Consider the following 27,917-nt stretch of genomic DNA (forward strand, 5'->3'; position numbering starts at 1 on the left):
TTAAGCAGTTACCATGGTAACATACTGAAGGCAAACAAGTCTACGAGGAAGAAGAGTCAAATAGGATCTGCAGAAAACTTCTTTTTTATTTTGTGTTATGGGGAAAGGTGGAAGCAAGCTGAAGAAGGAGACCGTCAACAAGTTGGTGGAAGACACTTACTGTAAGTTATTATCTTACTTATTTACTATTTTCTTACTTTTTTCGAGTTTTATAAAAGTTATCACTTTATTTTCCTTTGATTTTTTTTCGAAACGTGTTCATATTTTATCTATAAATCATATCTAAAGTAACTTTTCACTTAGCAATAATGCAACGATAAGAGTCTATCAGGTGATTTCTCTTCTGCATTTGACAGGTGAATGAATCTTGCTTTTCTGCTGGATTTTTTTCAGAGTTTTTTTTTACCTTTAAACTTTAATATAAACAATCCATAAACGTCTTAAATATGTTTTTTTTTATCTCTAAAATTACTCGATTATTTAAAATAAGATGATTTAATTCTGTTCGTGTCTCGAAGGTATTTTAAAGGTTACGTAAAATACTTTTATTTCTCTCTCATTTTTTTAATTCTAAATTTAATTGCTGAATTTAAATAATGAATTAAAACTTTTAAACTCCTCAAAAAGTTTAAAATGTATCAAAGAAACCTAAAAAAAAATAAATCTTTAAAATTAAAAAAAAAAAACTTTAACATATTCGAAGTAAATGTTCAAAAACTTCAACAAATCTTTTTAAAAGATACGTGAATAAATTTTAAATAACTAAAAATCTTGAAAAAAAAGTACAAAAATTTAAAGATAAATCATCTAAAAATTCAAAATACATCTTTAAAATATTCAAAAAAGTCATAAAGTGAATATTTTTAACACTTATTTTATCTTCGATAAATAAATAATAATAAATAAATCCTCTAAAAATCGTAAAAAATACATAAATTTAAAGATGATTCTTTAAAAAAAAACAAATTTAAACTATTTTTTTAATAGATCTTTAAAACTTAAAGGTGAAAACTCAATTATTAACCCACGTTTCTCCAATAAACATTTGTCATTTTCGTTTTATTTTATACTCGAAAGTAAAAAAGGATTACAGAATTTTAAACTTTTTTTTTATTATTTTGTAAGTTTATCATTATTTTTAAATTTAATTTTCTTATAAATAATTATTGTTTATTCAACGGTTAGAATATTCAAATAATTTTCCGGGCAGTAAGATTTAATATTTGATACGTTTTATTCCATTCATTTATTTATAAAAATAATATTTTTTTTTCAGACGTTGTTTACATTTTTTGTTTAGATTGGTGTTAAAATAATTTTAAAACTTGAAATGGTGCTAAAAATTAAATTTTTTTGACCATTTATATGGGTAAAAATAATTATAAAACTGCAAAATAACAGCTTTTTAAGTAAAGATAAAGCTGTTGAGAAACGTTTAATAACGTTTCTAGTAAAAATAAAAGTGTTGAAAATGTATTTTCACTAGATAAAAAGTTCTCGAGTGTGTTTTAGAATGTTTCTAATGGAGATAATGCTCTTGAGAAACGTTTTTAATGAAGGTTAAGCTCTTGAGAAGTGTTTGAAAACGATTTTAGTAAAGTTAAAGCTTTTGAGAACCATTTATAAACGTCTTTTTTTAGAGATGTCAAAGATCTTGAGATACGTTTAAAAACGTTTTTAGTAAAGATAAAAGCTGTCGGGCGTGTTTTAAAACATTTATTATTGAAAGAAAGCTTATGAATAACATCTAATGACGTTTTAAATGTCGCCAGAAAAGTTTAAAAAATTTTAATTATTTCTGAACCGAAGGTGGAGCTTTTGAGAAACGTTTTTACAAATCAAAATCGTTCTTTAGCGATTATAAATGTGTATTTCCATAAAACTTAATAAATTTATCTTTTATGTTGGCATTTCGCATCAATTTTATTACTTTCAAAAGCTTTTTATCTCCATTAACAACGTTTCTTTCCAATATTTATCTTTTAAACGTTATCTGAAGAGTTTTGCTTTTTTGTAAAATGAGGTTGGATACTTTAATGATGGCCTAAGGATTCGGTATAGAAGGGAGGATACGTTTATAATTCTTAAGTTCTCTCCGAATTTCTCTGTTAGATGAACGAATTGTTCCACAAATTGCAAAGACCTTAAATAATTACATAAGCCAACTTCTACTACTGCAAATTTACAATATTTAAACGTAATTTGTTGGAATCAATACTAAGCAATGTATGTCGTTGCGTGGTATTCGAACAGATGTCCAACAAATACAGTTAGTTGCTTGTATGTATATTTGATGAAAGTAGGGCTTCAATTTACTACTGATAAAATGGATTATTCAGATTTTAAGCTGTTGAAAATTCACGAATAGTTTTTTCCTTCCAGAAAATATCCAATTTTATGTATATTTTCGGCATATATTTCAGAGATTTTTCTTAAAACATTGTTTCAAATCTAAAATTGTAATCTCAACTGGTAGATCGAGAAATCCTCGATAACGGGAGAGAAACGTTAAAGGGCAGATCAGGACAGGAAAGGTTGAAAAGCTAAATAATGTTGTTGATTTAGTGTTATAAATATTAATTTTTTAATGAAAGTATGTTTATACTTTATTTTGTACGCTAAATATTATAAAAAATTTAAGTTTAAACGTTTAAAAAGTTGGTTTTATTAATTAGAATGTCACCTTGTAGTGTCTTAGTATTTGCAAGTTTAAATATTAATGACCAGTTTATGCATTATTCTAGAGCCGTAGAAGATAAATATACGATGTTTATTCATCGGATATAAATATTTTATTAGCACAGAAATAACTGATTTTACTATTTTTCCTAATAGTAATTGAAACAAAATCATTTGTACAGGACTTAAATCCACTACAAAACGAAACACTTCATAACTGATTTGCATTTGTAGGCGAGTCCGTTGTAAGGAGGATTTTATTTTCAATTTTCTTCCATTGTTTTAAATTATATAAACGCTATTAAACATCTATCTTAATCTTCTTATAGCATTTATCTAAATATAAATGCATAAAATTCAATGATAAATAGCTGTAAATTCACTCTAATTGTGAGAGTTTTACTCTTTGTTTACATTCGAACCAATTGTAATTTAATGCATCTTTAAGGTTTCCTTTCAAGCAACGTTCGTAATTAACATTGAAATCATGTAATAAAATACTTACTTGAATAAGGAAAATAATAAAATTTTTACTTATAATATTTAAAATATCTATTTTGTATCTTTTGTGTATGAAATTCGAACGTGCTTTCAATCGATTTCTACACCATATTAGTCTTATTGATTTAAAAGATTGTTCAATTCTGGACGTTAAACAGCATCAATTTTTGCTTAAAACATGTTTAATTTATGTAATTAAACATTGTGAAATTGTTTATTATTAACAATAATTCACATTCTAAATCCCTCTCTTGACTTATATTTAAATATTTGAATTGTTGATGTTAACTCAATTTACTCAAAATATTATAGAAATTTTCATTTAATTTCAAACTCGTGATGGTTATTATTACTATTATTACATACGCTACGTAAGTCAATGAATAATAATATATATTATATGTTGCATAAGTTAAAACTGTGCTTCGTCAATGAATTGAAGTACAGTCTTAACTTACGTACTACAGTAATTTGAATAATTGTATTAATATAGATTTATTTTATACACTGTGTTTTAAAATGTAGGATCAACTTTTATTGTTTTTCATTAATTCTTTAAAAGTACCGGGTGGCCCAAGTTATGTTTAGTTGTTTTTACAATGTTGTTATAATGGTTATCAAAAAGGAGGACTTAAAATTTAAGTGAAACAATATTATATTTATTTAAAATGTACTACAGAGAAAGAAAAATCAATTTTATGATTTAGAAAAAAGCTGAATTTATGCAAATTAATGATCGATTTCTGTATTAAAATAAGATCTTACTGATCTTATCTACGAAAAAAAATCTTTGAAATAAAATACGAAGTAAAATATCTATTTAAATACGGTAGAAGTTCGTTAATCCGGCACCCGATCATCCAGAATATCTAATGGTGATACGACCTGTTAATATTGTTTGCACCAGGAATGGAATTCTTTGTGGGGACTCCCGTAACGACTAACGCCTGTGCAAATTCTATTATAGCATTCTCTATTTTAAAATTACACGGTATTTGTGAGAAAAAGTCTATTGTATTTCGTTTCTTGAATCATTTCTTTCTACTTGCTTTCGTGTATCTTTTTTTTATTATTTTAATTTTGTGGAGACTCCCGGGCACACCTCCTGAATCAGGTCTTGATTCGGGTGCGCTAAAGACCACGGGAAGAAATAAAGCTGGCGGAATCATTCGCGTACATGTAACTACTGTATTATATGCACATGAATCATTGTGTTGATTGTGTTCACTAATGTTTTTCTTCAGATTTTTCAATCAAACATTACAGTCATGCACTGCATCATCTTCAGACTGATTATATTCTATAAGTTATAGGTGATCTGCAACGTTCAGATCACCTATAACATAGAATTTTGTCGTTAATCCGGAACCACTGTGATCCCGTAGGTACCGGATTGACTAACTTTTGTATTTTCATTACGCATAATTTATGGTAAATTAAGAAACAAAATGGATGTAAACATATGAAAAATGCTCTTTGAAATCGAATGGAATCATTGAAATGTTAAAAAAAAATCCCATTCAGTATAAAAATCGTTAATTTGCATAAATCTAAGTATTTTTAAACTAAATTATTAATTTACTTCAGTTTTATCTTTATTAATAAATAAATTTTGAATACTTCCACCAAGATTTTAAGATTAAAAATTGAAAACAATTGATTTAAGATATGAGAAATATTGAAATTCTGTGTGTAGGGTGGGCAAAAATCAGTTCAACCATTGTAAAGACTAAATTGCAATTTATTTTAATGTTTTATTGTTTACAAACCTTACGAAAAGTTATTCAAAATATTATCCTTCTTGTTCAATGCATAAACTCAGTTCACCATTTATATTCATAAGTGTACTTGAACATACAAAAATAGAACATGTTTAACTGATTTTGGGCCACTGCGTGTGTTTCGTTCAAGAAATTTCTGGTGGGTAGACAGACAACCTCACTACATTTTCTGAGTACAGCTTAGTAAATCCGCTTTAATACCATTATTTAAATCACTGTTTACCAACTACAAGTTGCGGTATTGAGTTAGCAAAGTACTTCACAAAATTAAATTTATTAAAAATATACTTATTTTTATTTATACATTTTTAAAATTAAATAAAAACTGTGTGATTTTTTTAAAATTCAGTTTATAATTAAAATATATTTTATTTCATAAAATGAACTTTTGACTTTGAAGTAAATGAAAAAGATTATTACTTTGTTCACTTTAAGCACGAAATTTACGAATCAAAAACTGATTTTTTTTAAACAAATATTTGAGTAAAATGTTTAATATTTGACATATTTTCATTTATTTCTGAATACATAAATAATGAATTTAATTCCAACATAAAAATTCTGACTAACGATGAAATTTCCAGACTTTGCTGCACATAAACCACATTTTTGTTTCTAATAATTAGGATTAAAATAGAAACACGGTTAATATTTTATAACTTTCTACCATTATAGTAAATTTAATTATTTAAAATTAATCAAAAATATACTGGAGTGAATTATCAAATAAATTTGACACTCGATTCTTTAAAGTATAGTTATAACTCTATAATAATACTGTAATATTAATCTAGTTAAATTGCTTCCTTTTATTCGTATAAAATACGCAATTTTACATTTAATATGTAAATGTTTATGGAGAAATGTATGAAGTAAACAGCGCAAATATTCGATTTTATAGGTTTTTTGCAAACTGCATCCCTGTCGATCAATATAAGAATCAATACTTATTTAGTATAAAAAGTGTTTATTTTTTAAATATTTAAATTTATAAGTGAGATTAAAACGACAGTTTAAATAGAAAATAATAAAATTAAAAATATAAAGTACATTCTCATGTGAATTTTGTAGGCATAGAATTTATATTAACACTGGAACAGATAATTGACAATAAATATGAGTTAAAGGTTGTCAAATTTTAAAATTATTCGTAGAAAGCTATAATTTTAAAATATATACTTAAACTTGTTTAACTATATTCATTATAAGAAGAAATATGGCTGCCCATGGGAGGAGGATGGCCCGTGTCCTCGAGATATAGGATTGACGTGTGGTAATCTTGGGACACAGGAAGAATACTGTGTATAGATTCTTTAAGATAAATATTAAACATACCTGTAAACTTTTTAATCTATCTATTTTTAATGCCATTATATCTATAAGAGTTTATTACAGTTTAATACATATGAACTTAGTAGATTGGTTGATACCTATGAAGCCATAGAATATAAAAATTCAAGTTAAAAGTTCTAATTTTAACTAGAATTTTGTTAATATGGAAGCCATGTTGTACAGATAAACCTTGATACATACGTGTTACGAGTTTATAAGCATTTATACTTAAGATACAATTATTATATAAAATAATAAGAATCAATGTAAATTTAACGATTCGTATCTTAAAATATTGAAACTATCCAATTACAGTAATTCTATTTTTCAACTCTCATACAAGTCCTTCAAACACCGCCTCTCTGTGTATAAACTTATAATTTTCTCATTTCATAATTAATAATAAATTACAATTAGTTCGAAGTGGAAACATTAAAGAATGGATTTATTGCTTCAATAATAATAATAATCTATCCAGATTTCGAGAATGTAAATATTCTTGAAAATTTAAGATATTCTGTAATTGGTTACTGAAAGTTTCAAGTTCTGTTTTAGTGAATTTGTTCTTGATAAACTGATTGAAACATGAAACATTGAAAGGATAGAAATTGCAACAATTTCAGCTTTTATTCAAGTTTGTTTGTAATTGTAAACGAGTTCTGGATGTGGAAAACAATACGTCCATGAACGCTATCTTAATTGTAATAAACTTTTACAGATCGTTGAAATTGTCGTCGTAACTAAAAATAAATTCTTTTACAAAGAAATTACGTAATTCTTTTTTGATTTCTTAATTAGATTTTACTCTAATCTCCAAAATATATCCAAGGCATAACAAATTATACTGTTACACTTCACTCATCAAGTTGTCTCGATTGATTGAGGAATTTATCTTACGTGAATAATTATGTAATCAACGTGATAACATTAAAAGTTATCGCGACTGGAAATCTCGAGATAAAGTAAACTCTTGATATATTGGCCACTCAATATAATGAAGTTTTGATTTAGTGGAAAATTTTATTTGTCCTCGCTATTCTTTATGTATATACTGAACTCTTGCTCCTGGTATAGTGAACAATTCATTTCAGCCCTTTGAGAGTTCACTAAATCGAAAGTTCACTGTAAACAATGCTTTACTTTCTTAATTTTATCCTTCTTTCACTTCTTGTAATAAGAGATTTTCGTGTTTTTCTTTAAATAATGTATTAAATTTCACTTCTATTCTTTAAAATATGATAAAAATATTCCTTTGTGATAAATCTTAATCTCATCTTTGTGATAAGTATTAGAGAAAATGTTAAGGTATATGAATAATGCATACTCCGTGTTTTATATAGATGAAATCTTATAAGAAAATGGAAATAGTCAAAGCGGATTTAGACCCATTGCGGTCCTGAAGTGTAACATATAAGAGAGACCCTTCCATCTAATAAACAACAAATTTAAAAATCGAGAGGCCCTAAACTACAGCTTGTTTAGTTTACATGTAAATATGGCCCTGTTTCTGGTAACTCGTTGCAAGATTTAATTAGTTAATAGAAATTTTAGTGTCTCTTAGGAGGAAAGAGTTAAAAATTTCTTGAGCATTTTAAAAATTCAAATCTTTTTTTATATCATTTCATCTATTGAGAAATCTATTTTGATAAATCTTGTGACGAGAATGACATAAGAGAAATCAAACTGTCAGTCCTAAGACCCTAAAACTGTCTTTGGATTGACAGCTTGATTTCTCTTCTCACTTAAAATAAACAAATAAAAAAAAATCTTCAAAAATAAGGAAATGAAAATCTAACGAAGTTTTATTATTTTAGAAAATTTAAGGATAGTTTATATATAGTTGTAATTCATTCAAAGTCTTATTGTTCTTTATTATTTAAGATTGATTTTCGGAAAGTAAACATTTTTATGCGAATTTATACAAAAAAAAAAGTTTTATTTGTCAAAATAGATGTTAAAATATTTAAATAAAGCAGTAGACCCTTGCGTTTACTACTTAATGTGTTTCTAGAATACCGTCGTAAAGCGAGCCATGCCATTTCCTTAGCTTAATATTATTGAGATTACGTTCGTGGATAGTTTAAAAATGCAATTTCCGTGTAGGCCTACGCAATTTCGATGTACGACACCAGATTTAATAGAAGTACCATGGCTCACTTTACGACCGCTTTCTACTAAACAGTTAAGTCGAAGAAGAGGAATTCTGCGTTACTTACACTATATTGTGCGAAATAAATGGACGTTATCATAACATGAAACAATAACATACATGGATATATTTTAAGTATATCCGTGTAAATTAAATTTTATTATTAATCAAGTTGTTATAAAAAAATTTTTATTAAAAAATACCGATTTAAACAGTTACCGGCTACATTTTTGCAGTGAATAATACGGCAAATAATGTGTAAAGATAATATCGCTTCTTTCGGGATTATTATGTTTTCCTTTGTATAAATATCACGATAAGGATAAATAACATAAATGATCCTATAAATTTCTTTAACGAAAGAAAAGAGCAGATTAACGATCTGCTTCTTTCTTATTTAGCGATAGAAGAAAGAGGCAGATCAATGATCAAGATTAAAGAGCAGACCACCTACAGTTTGTCTTATTAAATATCGTCAAATTAGATAATACTGTATGTAGGCAAGTTGGTTTATGTAATGCTGACGTTATTTTTAATGCTCAAAATTCTTGATTTATTTATGCTCGAAAATGCATCTGTCACTCACTAAACGTTTAATTACTTCGTGATGCTCCAAAGAATTAACGAAATTATCTTGGAGCATCACTTACAAAGAACTTTAGTTAATTCCCTAAAGGTGATACACCTTAGAGCATTTCCTACAGGAAATTAACAAAGCTCACGTTAAATTCCACCTTTACTTTGTTTTTAATTTAAGATTTAAAAGGAATTTTATTTAAGAAAATTGTAATTTTGTAATTGAAATTTCAATAAAATGCTGAAGATAATAGTTTTGTGCAAGTCGTTCAAAATGATAAATTTAATTAAAAATTACTAAAATAAAATAAATATTTTAATTTAATCTTTAATTTAAACCTGTAAATCTGATATTGTATGAATTTCATATATTTTCACACACAAATTTTGGTTAGAATCGAAACAATATTTATGTAGTGCGGCCCAAGAATCAGTTAACCGTGTAAATCTCCGAATAATCCGTCAAAGCGTTGTAAATTTGTATATTAAACAAGATTTCATTCCAGCAAGCTTTGTAAAGTTTATAAGTGATAAACCATTGTAAAGACTAAAATGATGTATGCTTTTGGGTCACCCGCTATTTCTATATTCGAATATGAGAAAACGAAGCTTATTTCCATTATAATTTAATTTGGTTTCATTCATTACGAATTTTTACAATTCGCTGAAATCGAACAACTGTAGAAAGGTTAAACGAAAAGGTTAAAGGTTAAATTTCTTTTAAATGAGAAATACGGTTCATATATAAAGAGGTGTGTGGCAATAAAAGTAATTTTGTCATTTATCATTTTCCTATTTCATAACCCAGCTAGTATCCAAATTTTATCATTATATTTTTCCCTTTTTTTCTAATTGTTTCTCTTAAGGAAAATGCAACTGAGTTATATTTACAACTTTTAAAGAGAGATCTTTAAATAGGGAATTTCATTAATTCTAAAGATTCTGTTTTAAGTATCACCTAAATAAAATCCTTATTTTTTTGTATGAATCAAAGTAGACCTTCATACTTCTATATTGTCAAGTTTAACTTTTAGAAGGATGTAAAATAATAAACATTCCAAAATCATATCTTATATGACATTACAGAACAAGAACTTATAATCTAAATGAAATGTCTTCGTAGAATTAATGATATAAATCCTTCTTGTACGTAGAAAGATATCGTTTTGCAAAGTTTCAACGTCATTTTTAACATGTTTTTTCCGTTATAAATATTCATATCCGGCATGGAATTCTCGTACGTAACACAGAATTCTTCAATAAACACTCGTATTTGGCACAGATTTGTAGTAAGATTATCCGCATTTGAAACGAAATTTCATAAAAATACTCACTTATAACAAATATCAGATTTCTTTTTCGTGTATTTTCTTAAGTAACGAAGAGATTCGATTCAAATTTTGAACCTCTTCCTTAATTTTGTACGTTTAAAGTAACAGAATAAAATCTATAAACACTTCTACTCATATATATATATAAAAGTAATATTTTTAATGGTTTTATGAATTATCACACCTTAACTGTTTGGAACAATGTAATTTGCCAAGATGGAAAAGAAGGGAATAAAATCCAAGTGTAACTAATCTAATTACCATAATTCTATGTATGCATTCTAATACCTTTACACTGTTCGATTTTTCAATTTACTAAACAATTACAGTAAAATAATCAACTAAAATTTCTTTTCCATTTTATAAATTTTTACATCGAAATTTTTATAAAAATACATTAGATTAAAGCAATTAATACTCCTCTTAATTCGTACTAATTTAAGTGTTACGTAGAATAAAATAGCGTTTAATTAATAAACCGCAACAAGCTTCGAACTTTAAACATTACTTTTAAAATTTGCATATATTCTAGTATTTTATTATAATAATTTTCTACAGTTTACTGATTCAGTAGCAGAGACGGGCGTAGCCTCTTCTAGTTGACCCTTCACCTGGTTACTATAGCAACACTGCCTGTAACGTTTCTCTAACAAACAATTCGACCGTTAATATGAAATTCAAAAATAAAACCGTTAATTGTACATTACACAGTATTAAACGTTGGCCTTTATAATGCGAAGAAATGTTTAATTACACGGTTTTAAAAACGTAAATGTAATTAAAACGTTACAATTCTAGATTGATTCTGTTCAAGGTAGATGCATCCCACTCCTTTTTTTCTTTATCTATCGATTTTTGCGTTTAGAATATTACTTAAAGTTGTTATGAGGCAAGACTTATCTTCGTTAGTTGATTCTGTCAGATGTACTTCGTAACAAAAGGTAGAGTTAACCAGAGGCTGTTCCTGTCTACTGCAGCTGATATTAATTCTGAGTGCATCGATCTTCTTTGTTTAAAATGAAGTTTTCTTTTTATAGTTACCGAGAAAGAGATCAGGCAGTGGTGAGTATATTTTAAACACTATTTTTACTAAATTTAAAGGTGAAATGCATCTTTCTACCTCGTTTAAAACATTAAATAATTAAATTACAATAGTTTTTCATTTCAAAAAAAAAAAAATATATGTAAATTACCTTTACTAAAATTCAAATTTCGAAGATAAATTCATGTTTTAGTGGTATTAACACCCGATTTAATTTAATTTTTATTTTTATATCCGTTAAATGGCGTGTTTAATGTTTGTTTTATTATTATTTTTGTTTAAATTTTAATGTAAATCGCATTTCTGTTTCGCTTGCTGATTCTGTTCTTATGCAAATTAAGTGAAATGAATGTCTAAAGATGATTAAATATTAATTTAAATCGTCAAAAAAAATGGAATTTTATATTAGTTTCTTTGTTATTTACTTTAAAAAATTATAATTCGGTTATTGTTAGATTAAAAATTAAAATAATAATAGAGAGATTTACGAACAATCCTTTGATTGCTTCATACATTTTATTAATAATCTACTAATTTACTAAAATAATCTAATAATATTAAAGTTGTGTATGATGTACTAAGACAGATTTATGATAATTTGATTAAATAATAGCCGACAGTTTTAAGAATTTAATAATTATCAAGGCAATTATCTTTAGAGACGGGCATTGCTACTTTGCCAAACCTTCCTTTTGCGATAGGACTTCATTACAAATGGAGATATCTTAGGATTGTATATTGTTATTAATATAAACTTGGAGTATCTTAATAAAGCTTTGAGATGCTAAATTAATCATGTTTACTGCAATTTTGAGTGTGTTATAATCGTCTTCAATATAATTAAACCTTTGCTTCCTCATTGTATAATGATTACAAATAGAATTTCCAGTTATAGCTACTATCGATCGGACTGTACACTTGATTATTTTTTGTTCATACTGTCCGTAAAGCTTTATTGACATTTTAATACGTTTCAACGTAATTCGAATATTACAAGCATTTTCCCTGTTTACGTTTTAACAAACAAAAGTATATTATATAAGCGGACTATTAATTCAAGGTTTATAAAATTGGAACATGAATTGCTTAATTAAATGAAAAACACCATCAATTGCTTTATGATAAGTATGATGTAAGTACTCTTATTTTTCGTCAGAGCAGAGGTAATCGCCTTTATTTATTAAAATGTTAAGTTACATACCTTTTTGATAATTTTATCAACTAAAATAGGTCATTTTGACTGAGAAAAGCCGCGAAAGTGCCCGAGTAAAAAGGTGTAAAGCCACCTAATTTCGGTTAATTAAAACCATTCGAGTTGCCTAATTAAAAACATTGTGTACGCTATTTAATATAGCCGTGAAAAGAGTATATGTTACTTTGCACTCTCTTATGAAGAGAAATAAAGCTATTATTTGCCTGAAAAATAGAGATAACTTATCTTAAAAAAAGGCAACAATACTTATTACTGTTTTCCTAAGATAACTCATCCTTTATCGTTGAGAAAAAGCAGGCAAATTATGCTATTTTCAATTAGGGAAGCGGATAATTTACCTTATATTCATTAAAATTGTTGCCATTTTTCCTTCCTCGAAGCAAAACGGCGTAAATTAATTCATTTACCTAAAAAGCAGTAAATTATTTGCTAGTTCCAAAGTTATAAAATAGTCTGATCGTGTTATTGGATGCGGTTACTTAATTACTAAAATTTCGTTTAATTAATTAGATTTAAAGGTATAACTTAATTAATGTAAGTTGTGTAACGTTAAAAAATAACAGAATTTAGTTTCAAAATAATTTATAACATTCGCCAATAACTAAAATAAAAATTTTGGTGTAAAATTTCACGTATCAAATTCTATCGAAATTTCATTTTACTTGTAAATGGGCTATAAAATATGAGCTTAGGATGGCGAATTACCAGTATTAAAGAGCTTTATCTTGAATAAAAGTAAGCCTATTTTTAATAAATAACGACTTTATTAAAAAGGTGTTCAATATAAAATAGAAATCCGAATATTTTTTTCTTATTTTTGAGTGAAATTTCTTAGAATGAACATGTAATTATTGAGATATTAAACATTTCTGGCATTATTTTCATGTGCCAATTTTCACTTGCAGATATTCCTCGTAGGCGAGTTTTCGGTCTCTATGAATGCACCCATGCCGAGTTCTCACTTATAAGTGTGTCCACAAATGAAATCAGCCAAGTGATTTACTAATGAAAACTTACCAGCGTGGGCATAACATAGACAAGTTCTCACTTGAGTGTGTTCGGCTGAGTTCCCATTGTTAATGATTCTATATTTACTTTACACCTGGAAATTACTTGTTTATAGACTATAAATCAATTTTCATAAAATGTCATGTAAACTACTTAAAATAGTAGTTATATATTACACATATGTTGTACAGGAAGTACTTTCAGCCAATGGTTTCTAATCTTTCTGAGTCTCCTTTTTGCTGTAAATAAATGTTGAGGACTAAGTTAACATTTATTATTGTTGACTATGGAATTTTTAGAGAATGACAATTAAATAAAACTACTTTTAATTAAATTTTATTTTAACACATTTAATGTGAATATCGCAGAACCCGTCCGGGACCTGCAGTTTACAGGTTGAGAATCTCTGCCGAAAATCATTTGTTAATAGCGAGGTTGTGGCCGAAGTTTTCAACGCGAAAACGTGTACGCCGGACGTTCAGCGCCGCCTTCCTGTAAGCCTAGAAGTTTGACACTAGTGTTTGGAACGTCAGTGGAATCATGCTCGACGTTTCAAACGCTAGTGTCAAACTTCTAGGCTTACAGGAAGGCGGCGCTGAACGTCCGGCGTACACGTTTTCGCGTTGAAAACTTCGGCCTCAACCTCGCTAATTAGAATAAATTTAAAAATTCTATAAATAATGAATTGGCTACTAAATTTTAATAAATGATGAATTAAGATTTAAAAAACATGTAAGACAATTCATTTTTTTTCAGTTTTCTAGAAATAATACTTTTTGTAGGTTTTATCCGTTCGAAAAAGCCAAAGTATAGTTTAATACTAGGCGACTTGAGGGAAAATGAAATGAGTATTTTAATCCTACCTATTTATAGATGTATAATGTATACTTAAATAAGAATATTTAGTAGTAGCGTTAGCTGTATGTCATAATTATAGTCTCCTTTAAAATTAATATTATCAGATTTCTCGAAAGTACAAGATGTAATTATTTTAATTTTCTAATTCTCTCTTAATTCTTCATTCCTTTGAGAATATGCTACACAGTTCAAATTTTAAATGAATTTTTTATTAGTTTTAGATTTAAAATTGAGCTTTTATTCGAAAATTTTTATTAGGAATTCGAATTTTTTTCAAAATTACAATTTTTTTTCGGCTAAATCTTGAACTATTTTAGGTAATTTTTTTTATCGAACTGAGGACTGTTTTAGGTAAACCATCAATAAAAACGAGGAAATGAGGAATTAATTAGCCTTAAAATCATTAACCTTGTACCATTATTTTAACTGAAATTAACGAGTGAACGTTAACAATGAAAACAAAATCTTTAAGCATTGATTGATAGAGCGCACGAAATAAATTCTACGTAATAATTTTGTCTGAAAGACTTATTTCCGTGATAACTTGCAGACAAACCGAAAATTGATTTCAGATTTTCGTCAGCAAATCTCTCACGAAACAAAAGACTATTATTATTCTATTCTTGAAAATTGAACGATAAAAAATTCATGAAATTCTTGCGGTGTAAAAAAACAGCAAACAATATAATTTAAATATATATAATATAAAAGTTTCTGCAAGATATGAGTAAATAAAAAAATGAATTAAATTTAGTAATTGTAGAATTTTATAAAATGTCAATATTTTATTCACGATTGATGCGAATAATAAAGTAAATTAGCATTACAATTAAGAACAATTTGCAATAAAATAAGAAATTAAGCTAAAGCGTAAATGGTTAAAATTATAAAAAGAAATGATCATTTATACATAATTATTTGTAATTATTCGCAATGTTTTATTTGCTGTACAATTCAATTCTTTTGCAAATAATGGCACAAGACTGTTAAACACATGGCATATTTATTTTTTGCAAATAACTGTTCAGAAACGTCGTCTCGTTTTATTTTATACTATTAGTTTATTTTTATTATTACAAAAGTCCTGTGAAGGATTTACAGGAATCTTTCTTTTTCAATGCTGAATTTGTAGAACGTGGAAATTTTTCATTCTTCTTACAGAAATCTCTTGTATTCCATTATAGTAAAACATCATTATTGTAGCATCTTACATTCACAAGATTGCAGGCAATAAACAATTTCTCTTCAAGTTTTTCTGTATATTGTTTGCTCAGATAGTCCCGTCTTTATGCAATATCTCTTTTGCTCTTCTATTTTCCATTTTCCCTGAACTATCATCTCTGCTCTCAAATTTTGAACCGCTTCAATTCCTTTGTTACTTTATCGGGTCCATATTATTTTATCCTTGTCCCTTTAAGCACCAGTTTTTGGAGCATTCAACCCTTTCGCACATCTTTTCTTTTTTAATGCCTCACATCTGTAAATCAGTGTTCGCCAAATCAGCATTATGCAGAAAAAGTGTTGGTCAGACTCGGGTTCCTGTTGGAGACGTTCCAAGTTATGTATCAGAACTTGGAACTTTTTTTAATGCAATTTTGCAAGAATTCCCCAAGTCTCAAACTCTGATGCTTGGAATTCATTAGAGTTTGAATATTTTTTTTCATTAATTTTTAAAGTTTGATGAATTATACAAATCAAGATTTAACTAGAGCAACGTTAAGAATTAATTTAATTTTCAAGAGATGTATGAGAATTTCGAACTTCTAGGTAACTTTTGTCAGGATTTGCAAAGAGATCGAGCTTTGAAGCAATTATCTTTAATGATGCGAGTGAAAAACATTTTTTGATCAATTAATGATTTAAATTAACCTTTAGGAGACTTATATTGTTCTTAGAGAATAAGTCAATTTAAAACATTGCTAAGACATTTTGCGTATTAACCTAAGGGACTAAGTTCAGCATACTTTAATCAGATTATTCAAGATTTTTGGGTATAATTAGTATTAAAAAATATTTAATTTCTGGTAACAGGTTTTTTTTATATCTGTAGAAAAATTGCTGCGAAATGAATTGTGTATTTTTTTCAGGCACAAAGGATTCATCAAAGATTGCCCAAATGGCCAACTTACGGAACAGGTAAATTAATATTTTGTTTAATTTCTTCGCATGTTAAGTATAGCATGAATCATGGATAATTCATTTTCAGGGCTTCCTTCGGATCTATAAACAGTTCTTTCCTCAAGGAGATCCGTCCAAGTTTGCTCGCTTGGTCTTCAGAGTATTTGACGAGAATAAAGTAAATTAAATTTATTTTTCACCATTTTTATAAGAAAAATCTTAATGAAAATCCATATTTTCAAAAATTATTATACATATAAAATAATAATTTTCGTTATCAAAGGATGGAACCATCGAATTTGAAGAATTTATCCGAGCACTTTCCGTGACGTCAAGAGGAAATTTGGATGAAAAGTTGGTCTGTGAGTGAATATTTATACATAAATTTTTAAATAAACCCAGGAGAATTACAGAAATATTTAAAACTTTTGTGAAATTTTCTATTTTTATTCTGAAAATTTGATTATTCATATCAAATTTCATTCGTTTCAAGTGTGGATCCGTAGCAAGTAGTATTTGGTTTGATAAACTCGTATTGAAAGTTCGTTAATTATACTTATTGGAACCAATATTTTAGTTAAACTCATACGTTAGAATTTTAAGTGTAATCGTTAATGCTCCAGCAACAGTTATCGTTAGTTACATGGAACAATTGCTACTTGTGCTTCAATTAATTCTTAGAGCTTTGAAGATATGTAGTGGGATGAGTGTCACGCTCTTGTAAGAGTACTTAAAAATCTAATAATTAACCAAACTCTGGTAGAATCGAATGTACTTGATTGTTCTCAGCTTGTCTTCATCAGATTTTCTTTTTACAGTTCTCCTGATGTAAAAAAAATGCAATAGAAATGAGCAATTATTTATTGTGACATCTGGCTGCAATGTATAATTTGTTTAATTTAAAATATATTCTCGCCACCTCAAATTAGTAGCGTCTTGCCCCTGTACATCATACTTTTCCTTTTACAATAGAACAATAGAGTCGTGCCGGTGATCCATATAACACCTTTTAGAGGAAAATGTTTGAATTGAGATAACATGATTTCCAAATTGCAACTCAATGACATATTGGATATATTTTATTAAAATATTAGAGAAACAAGATGTTTTAGAAGACGATTTTAGGGAATCTTTTAAAATTTCTCTATACTTAAAACTAATGTTGTTTACGCATTGTTTAAAATTTTTAAAAAATAATGTAGATGTGTGACAACGTGATGACCCAATACAGTTAGCCGTGATTAATTCTGTGTTCTCATATGAATGCAAATAAAGTCGTAAACTGAATTTGGAACAAATTCCTACTGATTTTGTAAAAGAAAAGAGTTATAAGAATACAATTGAATAAATTGTAATTTTTAATCCAAACAAAAACATTTGAGATTTTAAAAAATTTCGCCAAGCAGGAAATTGTCAATTTAGACGACAGTCAATGTAGGGAACCCGTTCTGAGTCGGCGGATTCCGCCCCGTCGGTTCGTCACACAAAATTAAAACACTCCAATACTTCTACACAAAAAAACTTTATTTCACTCTCAGGGACCACCGCTTCACCCTTCCTTTCTCTCCCGTGTCCTGACCTCCTCTCTCTGTCCCTCTTCCCGTCTTTTTCTCTCTTCTTTTTATGGTTCTTTGTCTATATTTATTATTCCTTTATACAACCCTCTATTTCCGCGTTCAGGTAGATTGCACCCTTTCCGACAAAACCGCAAGTGAGGGAGGACGAGGAGGTCCGACATCACTACAGTCAATTATTTTTCTTGAATTTTTCTTTGATAAAGATGAGCTTCGCGCTTAGAAATGTAGAAAATAATAATACACGTAAAAATGTTATGGGTACAGATTCGAAGTGCCAAGTTTATCTTTATCAAAAAGAAAGAAAAAATTTCTCAAGATAAAAATTTGAAATAATTTCCTGCTTGACGCAATTTTTTTAACCTCTCAGATGTTTTTGTTTGGAATTCAATAGTTTCCTGGTTAATAATTGTGTTATTACATCAAGACCTAAGGCGATGACTGTCTTTATGTAATAACACAATCAATTCGGTCTGTGCTCGGCGACGGCCACCCAAAAAACGCTTTCGATATGGCATATAAAAAGTTTCAATTGGCGTAAATTTCAGCTTTTGTTATTCTGGATAACATTTTGAATAAAAATTATTCATTTAGGTGCAATTTTATCCTTACATAAAAGCAAAATAGCTCTATGGAGAAAACCCCGTGAACTTTGACCTATCGATTCGGAAGTTTCACCAGCACCTCACTGATAACGAAGAAGGATCAAGTTTAAAATTTAAGCTTTCTAAACTTATTAGTTTTTCTTCTGTAGGAGCATCTTCGGTGCAGGATTAAGAAAATAGAGCATTTTTTTGGCGATATTTGCACTTTTAGATTGCTTATATTTAGGCAACGACTTTATAGAAATTCCTAAAATTACCTATCTAAGAAAATTATCATCTTTCGAACGAGATATTCAGACGTTTGGGAAGCAGAGAAATCGAAAATAAGCAACTCCGATTCCTGTATATAGGCTGTAGTCGGTCAGCGACTTTTTACTTGGCAGGGTGTCACTACCGTAACTCTTAATCCTTTATAATGGCTAACCAACTTTTCGACCACACTGTAGCTTAACTAAGCAGCGGAACGAATTGTCTTTAATAAAATTTAAGCATTTCAATGTTGATTTTTGCTGAAAAATATATTAAAATCTAGAAAAAAATTATTACTATTGAATCGCGACGAAATTATTGGATTTATGTGTTTATTTTATTGCTTTGGCAAGTAGTTGTAGATAGGAGATCAACAGTATCTTCCATTAATGTAGCTCTTATTGATTTTCCACGTGGGAATTACTTTCTCGAATAGCTTTTTCCTTGTAATGGAACAGAATCTTGTTATTAACAAAGGTTATCAACATTATTGACTAGAATGGGAAGACACTTTTCAAGTAAAATAAAAATCTGTGGCTATTAATATTATTTAAAACAAACATTATGTCTTCTCACTCAGAATTTTGAAGAGTTAATGCTTCAAATTAGTAGTGTGTAATTATGACGTACAGTACATAGGCTACTAATACTCAATATTTATCTTGTTAGATAAGAGCAGAAAATTGAGGATCATCATTATGGATAATCGAGGTACTAGAGACGTCAACTCCTATCTCTAAGGATCTGGATTCGAATTTGAAAATTTGTGAGATTCCCGCCCAATAGACGATCTATTGCGTGAGTGTTGGGCTCCGCCCTTCATCGCCTCAATTATGGGTCTGGTCCATAATGGAAATGCGAATAAAACCTGTAACTAAGAGCTTTTCCTAATGCCCACAATGGGCATGATAAAAAAAAGACCCTTTTAGTGCCCGTAAGATGGGGAGAGTTTAAAAACTTATCTTACGTTAAGATGATTTCCATAATAGGGAAATAAAACAAGAGTTTAAATACTCTTATTTTGTTTTAGAGGATAATTTATATGTAGTGCCATCATTATCAGTAGTATCGCTTCTCAATAGTTTTAGGTATCTTTTTTCATTCAACCTTTCTTCATGCCCATCAAATGCACGTCAGTGGCTCAATGATAAAACCACTGAATTTTAGTTGCTTGATCAGGAGTTTACGCTTTACTAACGACTGGCTGCATGGAGTTTTCTGTTTTCTTCACGTGTCTAATGTTTCTCACAGAAAGTTCTCCCTGGAGATGTCCTCGTGTTGCGTTGTCTTATTTCATCTAACCGACCATTCAAACTGACAATGGGAAGCGGCTAGCTGGGAAGATAAGGGACCCAACGTAACCCGAACAGATCGTCTGTGAAAATTTTTTTACTCGATCCCAGACTTTGGTTAAAGTCTTCTAAAGCGAGCATTTGGTGCTTTTAGCATCTCGGCCTTCTGGCTGTCAAAGCCATTAAAATCATATCTGAAAGTAGTCAGTAGTAATATGCAGTGTCATTAGTATCATCTCAGTATAATTTTGGTCGCTTTCAGTATAGTTATTCCACGTACTGTACATATTGTGTATGTAACAATTGTTCCTGCAGCTGGCAGTAAAATGTTTCGTGCAACTTCAGTATTATATATTTTATAGACACAAATGAATTTATTTCAAATTTATCAGTTTCTTGTGAACGATTAATTAATAATGTATTAACAAAGCTGCATTAGAATTAATTTGAACATTTCCTAACTTTTTAATTGAGAAAAGAAATAATAAATTCGTGTTAAGTTAGTTATTATTAACTTAATAAATGGGTGTACTATAGATTACTCCCTATGAAATTTCAGGACTTTGATTATATATTTGAACTCAGGGGACCGAGACGAGTTCAATGGTACCCATTTTTGGACCGGAGACGAAAAATAAAAAAGTTATCACACTTTTTAAGTTACCATACTTTTTTAATGCTCTCATGCAGACGGCACCGTAGTTGCTAGTATTGCCATCTTGCGGTAAAGTCTGCAAACCGTGACGTCGGACTACGGTCATCTCCCGGAGCGTTAAACACGCGATACGAGAGCGGAGAGAGCGACGCGACTTCCGATAATCGCGCGATCGCCATTTCGGTTAATGTTACTTATGGCAGCGAACATGGCGGCCCGACTGACCTCTCGTATGGGCGCCACCACACGCCGCCAGGTGCTAAACTAGTGATCGATTCACGGTAGTTCTTGAACAAGGTAAAAAAGGGGGAAACGTCTACTAAAGGCAATTTTAACGGCAAGCGACGGGACTCCCGATCGCGATAGCGAGGCCGACTTAGAGGAGAGCGACGCGACTCCCTATCATCGCGCGATCGCCGGAAAGAAGTATGATAACTTTTTTATTTTTCGTCTCCGGTCCAAAAGTAGAGTATCGTTGAACTCGTCTCGGTCCCCTGAGTTCAGATATATACCCAAACACACGAAATTCCATAGGGAGTAATCTATAGTATACCCTAATAAATTTGTATGCTTTGTGTGTGTGTGTGTAATTATTTAAATAGAATTTTTAGTCTTATAAACTAGACTTAAACTGCTTCAAAAATTTCAAAGTTCCAGATATTTCGGTTTGTGCATTATTTAGTTTATAACTAAGTATAAGTGGTACAGCAAGAATACAACAAGTTAGTTGTATTGTTGTATATCGTATTTATAATGTAGATATATAGCAAGTATTTGGGAGAGTGGTTTTCTATCTAGAGACCACTAGAGGCGTTTTATATGCGGAGACTAGCAGAGAGGAGGTTTTTCTGAGTCCTAGAATATAGAGTTCTTCTCAAACTGATTTTTTCACCAATTATTTCTTATAGAACTTATCTACAGAATCAATAAAAATATAAATATTGTTGTCAAAAATGAATCTATTATTGTAAAAAACCTCACATTTTAGTTCATAGTAGCACAAATTAAAAACTTTTCTTTCATCGTTAATGAATGAACTCGTAGTATTGGTAATATAATAATTTACAACAAACAATTTTATTAATTTATTTGTCTATTTCTTCATAGAATATATATAATTATGAATATTTATTAGATTATTCGAACATTTTTTATTTTTGTACCTGTATATAGATTTTTCAATCACTCCTAGAAACGTCCATCTACTGTAATTACGTATGCAAGAAAGATTTTCGATTTTTCGCATTATAAATTCTATTTTTGATATTTATTTTACTTTAAGTAATAATTTACAATAGTAAAATGTTATAAAAAATCTAAAAATATTCGAAAAATCGTTGAATAGTTGAAAATCATCTATTGGAAATTTTACTATTTTTATGTTATATAGCTTAATCATCAGCTTCTTAATTCCGTCTGCCTATAAATTAACTCGTAACTAAATTAGAACTTGATTAAATTGACAATTGTATCCTCTTCTCATTACTCGAAGGAGCGGCTGTAAATTACATCGCTGCTGTTACAAAATTGCAAACCTTAATATAGCGCTTTCCTAAATAACGTCACCTTTGTATAGCGTTAGTAAAAACTTGTAAACGAATCTTGACACTTCGTATTTATGCACAGGGATCCGCAAGATATTGCTACACCCGAATTAGTGCTGATTTCGCAGGCGAACAAAATGTATGCTAAATCGAGATTTAACTCCCGTAGAAAATATTTGCTTCATTTTAATGATATTTGTTTTACGTTTTTTAAACGTGATTAAATGTTTAAAATGTGTTAAATGATTCAACTACGCAAAAATTAAATTTTGATTTAGTTAAAACGTCAGCTTTTGGATTTTTTAAAAGTAAAATTCAGAATCAGTTTCTAGTTTATTGATTTTTGATTGGCTCTTTCGAAACATCAGACGTTGAAGAAAATGCTTCGTTTTATACGAAAAAAATATATGATGGATTAATATAAGAAGAAGAAATAATTGATTTTCTTGTACTCATTTTTTTGAATCTGTCTGAAGAGCTGATTGATAAAATCTCTTGTACTCATTGTTGAAAATGTATAATGTATTTTTACGTTAAAACTTAATCAATCAAATCTTTCAAAAGAAACCAAAACATTTGCTTCAGAAATCAATTATTTCTCTTTGCTTTCGATTGTGTTTTACTAAAAATACATTCACTCGAAGTAAAAATAGGAAAACAGTGTATTATTTTTTCTCGTTTTAATACCTGTATCGGCTGTGGATTTATATATATTTTATATTTAAAAATTTTATTAATACGAGCAAATTTATAGACGAAAGTAATTGTTTTCCCATTTCCTGCTTGTTTTAAACAGTAAAAATATAGAAAGATCTAATTTTACACATGCATGACAACTTGCAATTTAGTAAAAATTGCCCATTTAAGTAATAAAAAATACAAATCTGTTATCGATTATTAAATTATGCTATTTAAATATTTACATTACATTTTTTACCTATTTGTATACTTGAATAGTTTATAAGGTTTTAAATGTGGGGTGTCATCCTTCTCCGAAAGACACAAATAATACGCGAAAACGAAACTAATAAATACAATGTAAACAAAAACATAGCAGAAGCTAGATATAGATTGATGCAAAGAATCTTATCTTTGCATCAGTTGATAGGTAGCAGCACAATTTAAATTACAAAGTAATAGAGCATCTCAAAATTAATAAAAAACGAAGAAGCTGCTGGACATTGCCAAGAAATGTAGAAGGAAATGTGTGACGCTTCTCTCGTAACTTGAGCGTGCAAAATTTGTGGTAGAAAAATAATAATAATGCAAAAACATTACAATAAAATGGGTAGCGTCTCGGCCAAGCCTATAGACGTTAATTGAAAAAATCTACCAAAACGCAGAGAGATTGTGTTTTAAGCTTTGTTTATGCAGATGAGAGAAGTGAAACAGGAGAGGGGGGAGAAAACCATGAGAAACAGTCACGCGTTTAGTACTCGCAAAGTACTCTAATAGCATTCGTGCAAAAGCGGGAAAAAGTTAAAGAAAAATAAAACGAAACTACTCTATAAACATTTTTTTTCGTTTTATTTATGGCTTCCCTATGCTTTTTGCAGCTTCTCCGGCCATTTTCTTCACATTCGACAGTTGCTGGCGTGATCCATTGTCACCATTTTATCGTTATTGAGTGGAAAAGCGTGCACCAGCTCAGGAAAGGGGAGAAAAATGTGATACTTCCAACAGACTGAACTTTCCAGGACGAGGAAAACTGTGAATTTCATTTCTCGCTTCTAACGCGCGAGAACTCCATTTTTCTCTTCTGCGAAAACTGCATCACAAATGGAAATTCTGATTCTACAAGTTCTCTTTTGCCTGTTTCCCCTCTTTTCGCATCTGCATAAACGCAGCTTTAAAAATGAAACCTGAACGTTAAATATCTAGGTTACATTTTTTAAAAAGATAACGTTTGCTTATGCTTTCTTTTTTTTTTTTGTATGTGAATGACAATATTGGTTGTAACACCTAGTTTGGGTGATGAGCCCCAAATCCTACGGCTGTTTCCCGAAGGTGAAGAATGATGGAAGAGGAGGAGGAAGTGATTTTTACTTTGTAACCAGTTCAGTGATTGGCTAACATTATTAATTTCCACGGTTACGTGCATATCTGGAGAAATTTCAGGAACAACTTAGCAAGACTTTCAGAGATAAATAATAGAGAAGCGAGAGATGATCCCAAAACTTTTTAGGAAACAAGAAACAAATCAAATCGTGACCTTTAAAAGAAAAATATATTCTCGAAAATCCAATTGGAGGGGGGGAAAAATTGTTCTAGAGTTTCTCTTTTGATGACACTTTTGGAATATCAATTTCTTTATTGTAACAAGTAAATGATTACAGGCCTAAATATGATCTTCAAAGGAAAATCCTTGAAGCTACTCAGAAAAAAAGATATAATACTCGCACCAACAAGCTATGTATAAGTTTCATACCCATAGAAGCTATTTGAGAAATGTACGTATTTAATTAAATATGTACATCTTTCCTAATTTCCATAAATATGTAAATTATATATATATATATATACATAATCTACGTAACATGAATATAGAGGATGATTCAAGTCTTCAAGCAGAGGCAAAGGGTTCACTTATGCGGACATGTATTGCCATGAATGGCTGGAAAGTATCCAGTTATCACTTCTGCTGTAATGAATATGTACAGTAGACATATTCATTACAAGCGTATTTCCCTTTAGGTGGTTTGTATGGAGACTGGATCATCCCGTATAATTAATACCTAGAAATCATATATATATATATATATTGTATTGTTTGTAACTCGTATCGATTAATCATTGCCTTATTTATCGTCTTCAATATGAATAATTATTAATGATATTTCAGGGGCTTTTAAGTTGTACGATGTGGATAACGATGGCTACATAACTAGAGAAGAAATGTATAATATCGTCGATGCTATCTATCAGATGCTGGTGAGTTTGTCATTTTTTACTGCCATTTTATGGAAATAAACGTTACTTATTTGTTCGTTTTATGCATTAAAGGGTAGTCAACCAAAGGAAGAGGAAGAGGAGGAATTGACTCCTAAGGAAAGAGTAGACAAAATTTTCGAACAGTTAGACAAGGTGAATTTCTTTCTTTTAGTTCCATAATAATTTGATATTAATTGATTAAAAACCCATAAAATTATCATCTCTAACCCCCTTTTTTTCAATACAGAAGGATTAAAAAAGTAGTATCAGTTCTCATTTTCTTGATATGGTAAAAATGCAGTAAAAAACTTCACAAACTACATTATGATAGCACCATTGAAAATACCGTGTATGATAAATGCGAGGTAACAATGATAGTTGCAATTATACGAAAAATGAAGTCTTTACAAATTTAAAAAGTCTTCTACTGACGATTCTCGTGTTAAATTGAAAACTCTTTCAATAAATACTCAATAATTCCGAGCTAATTTAACCAATATTACTCGATTCATCAGATACACGCCTCTTGCATCTTTACTGCTATAATAACTCTCTCCATTTATAAACTGTGTTATCAATACTATATACTTATATATGTTAACAATTATTCCAACATTTTCCTGAAAATGTAAAGATAGTCAAATTCGCATCTTGAATCACAATTCATAAATTCATAGACAATGTGGTGCAATGGGTAAAGTAATAAATTGCCGTTTAAAGTTTAAAAATAAAGTTTATTTAATGCAAAGTGATACACAATAATAATAAAATTTGAAAGATTAAAGTCAGATACATTTATTGTATAACGAAAATCAGTTAAATATAGAAATTAATTGTGTATTTTAATGTAACCTGAATCTTAATTCCTGTTTTTCACTATATATTAAATGAATAGGCCTATAAATTATGTACACTTTACATTAAATTTCTATTAACTATCGTCACTTTCTATCATCTTTCACCTGATTCGAGTTATCGTTTTAAATTGATAATTAACAGTTTTATTGTATATGTAAAGTTAACCATACTCTATTGCATTTTGTAGCGTATGAGCGCTACATCGTGAAAACTGTATACTGTTGACCCTCGAAAAAACGGACTAGCGACCATCGCCTCCCCTCTATTAATATAAAGTGTTCGTTATATCCGATATAATAGGAGACAGTCTGTATTGTCGTAAATACGGGGAACAAGTACACTACACTACTGGCAGGAACGTAAACGCGCTATCTAGAGGGCATTCACCCTACTTTTTTCTCAAATACGGTAATTGCACGGATGTCATAGAACACGCTGTAATTATCCATTATTACATCCCGATAACCGTTATATCGAGGATCAACAGTAAGATTAAAGTTCTGTAAACAATATAACTTTTGCCAATTTTTTAAACAGAACCAAGACAACAAACTGTCCATGGACGAATTCAAGGAAGGTTCTAAACAAGATCCAAAAATAGTTCGAGCACTTTCCCTCTACGCACCTTGATCCACATTAAGCACCGCCATCTAAAAAAAAAAAACAAGAAAAAAATATGTATATTAGCACTCGCAATCTGGAACGTGTGCCTTGATCCGGACTCGCTTAAAATTAGAGACATTTTTGCATTTTGTTGTATTTTAAAAAGATGACGTCGATGGTCGACGTTAATTTGTCTTCAATACTCCAATTGTATTGTACATCGGTACAGATTACAGAACGGATATTTTTTTTTTGATTCTTCCGCTCTAAAAAAAAAGTCAAGCCAAAAAAAAAGTCAAATACAATTTGGATGAAATTCAAAAAAATAATTGCTTCGAATCATCTTCCATTTTAACATTATTTTTTCGAATATCCTTTTTAGTTTTATCGGTCATTAAATTATGTAAATTAAATCGGCGCTTTAATCCCACTCACCTCTTAAGCAAAGTGGGCTCGACGCTTCCATCCGGCCCATTGTGACGTCAGATTGTGGTGTTTTATTCCTCCGGTGTAACCTTTATAAGAAATAAAAGAAAAAAACAAAGTGTCTGTGACGTTTTTATCTCGTTTGCCGAATCGACAATCGATGATACCGAAAAAACGCTGTAGACCATTCGATTGATTCTCAAAAAAAGCAGTTGTAAAAAAATCGACCGCCATTTTGGAGGTTTGTCGTCATAACAACTAAACCATAACAGTAATTCTCCCGAGACGGTCAGTCATCAAGAACAATTTAGTAGAAAAGAACCGTTAAAGAGAAATAATTCCCCAATGGAATTTTTTAGATTTCAAATAAAACTAATTCGCGTCGCCATGAAACTTTGATACTTTAATCGAAAAAAAAATCACGTACAACTTTTATTTCTCTTCCTTCATTGCGTAAAGTTTGTTGCATAAATTCAAAGCACAGCATTTCAATTTGTAAGAATTATAAACTAGTTTTTAAAAAGAATTTTAAGTCTTCAATAAAAATGAACAAATCTCGGTCCTTCATTAGTCCATAAACGAATGCACTACT

At 29.4% G+C, this 27,917-nt stretch overlaps 1 protein-coding gene across 1 annotated transcript; it reads left to right on the forward strand.

The window, feature by feature from the left end:
- LOC136973294 (frequenin-1-like) lies at positions 1-27,443 on the forward strand. The gene is made up of 8 exons (XM_067268024.1): positions 1-161; positions 11,387-11,411; positions 16,558-16,606; positions 16,677-16,766; positions 16,872-16,950; positions 25,350-25,438; positions 25,511-25,591; positions 26,834-27,443. Exons 1-8 carry the CDS (start codon positions 98-100, stop codon positions 26,924-26,926), a joined length of 570 nt encoding a protein of 189 aa, XP_067124125.1. The 5' UTR covers positions 1-97; the 3' UTR covers positions 26,927-27,443.
- The last annotated feature ends 474 nt before the right edge of the window (positions 27,444-27,917 follow it).

The sequence above is a fragment of the Centruroides vittatus genome, unplaced genomic scaffold (genome assembly GCF_030686945.1).
Source record: "Centruroides vittatus isolate TY-2023 unplaced genomic scaffold, ASM3068694v2 contig_3127, whole genome shotgun sequence".
In the NCBI taxonomy this organism is placed as follows: Eukaryota; Metazoa; Arthropoda; class Arachnida; order Scorpiones; family Buthidae; genus Centruroides; species Centruroides vittatus.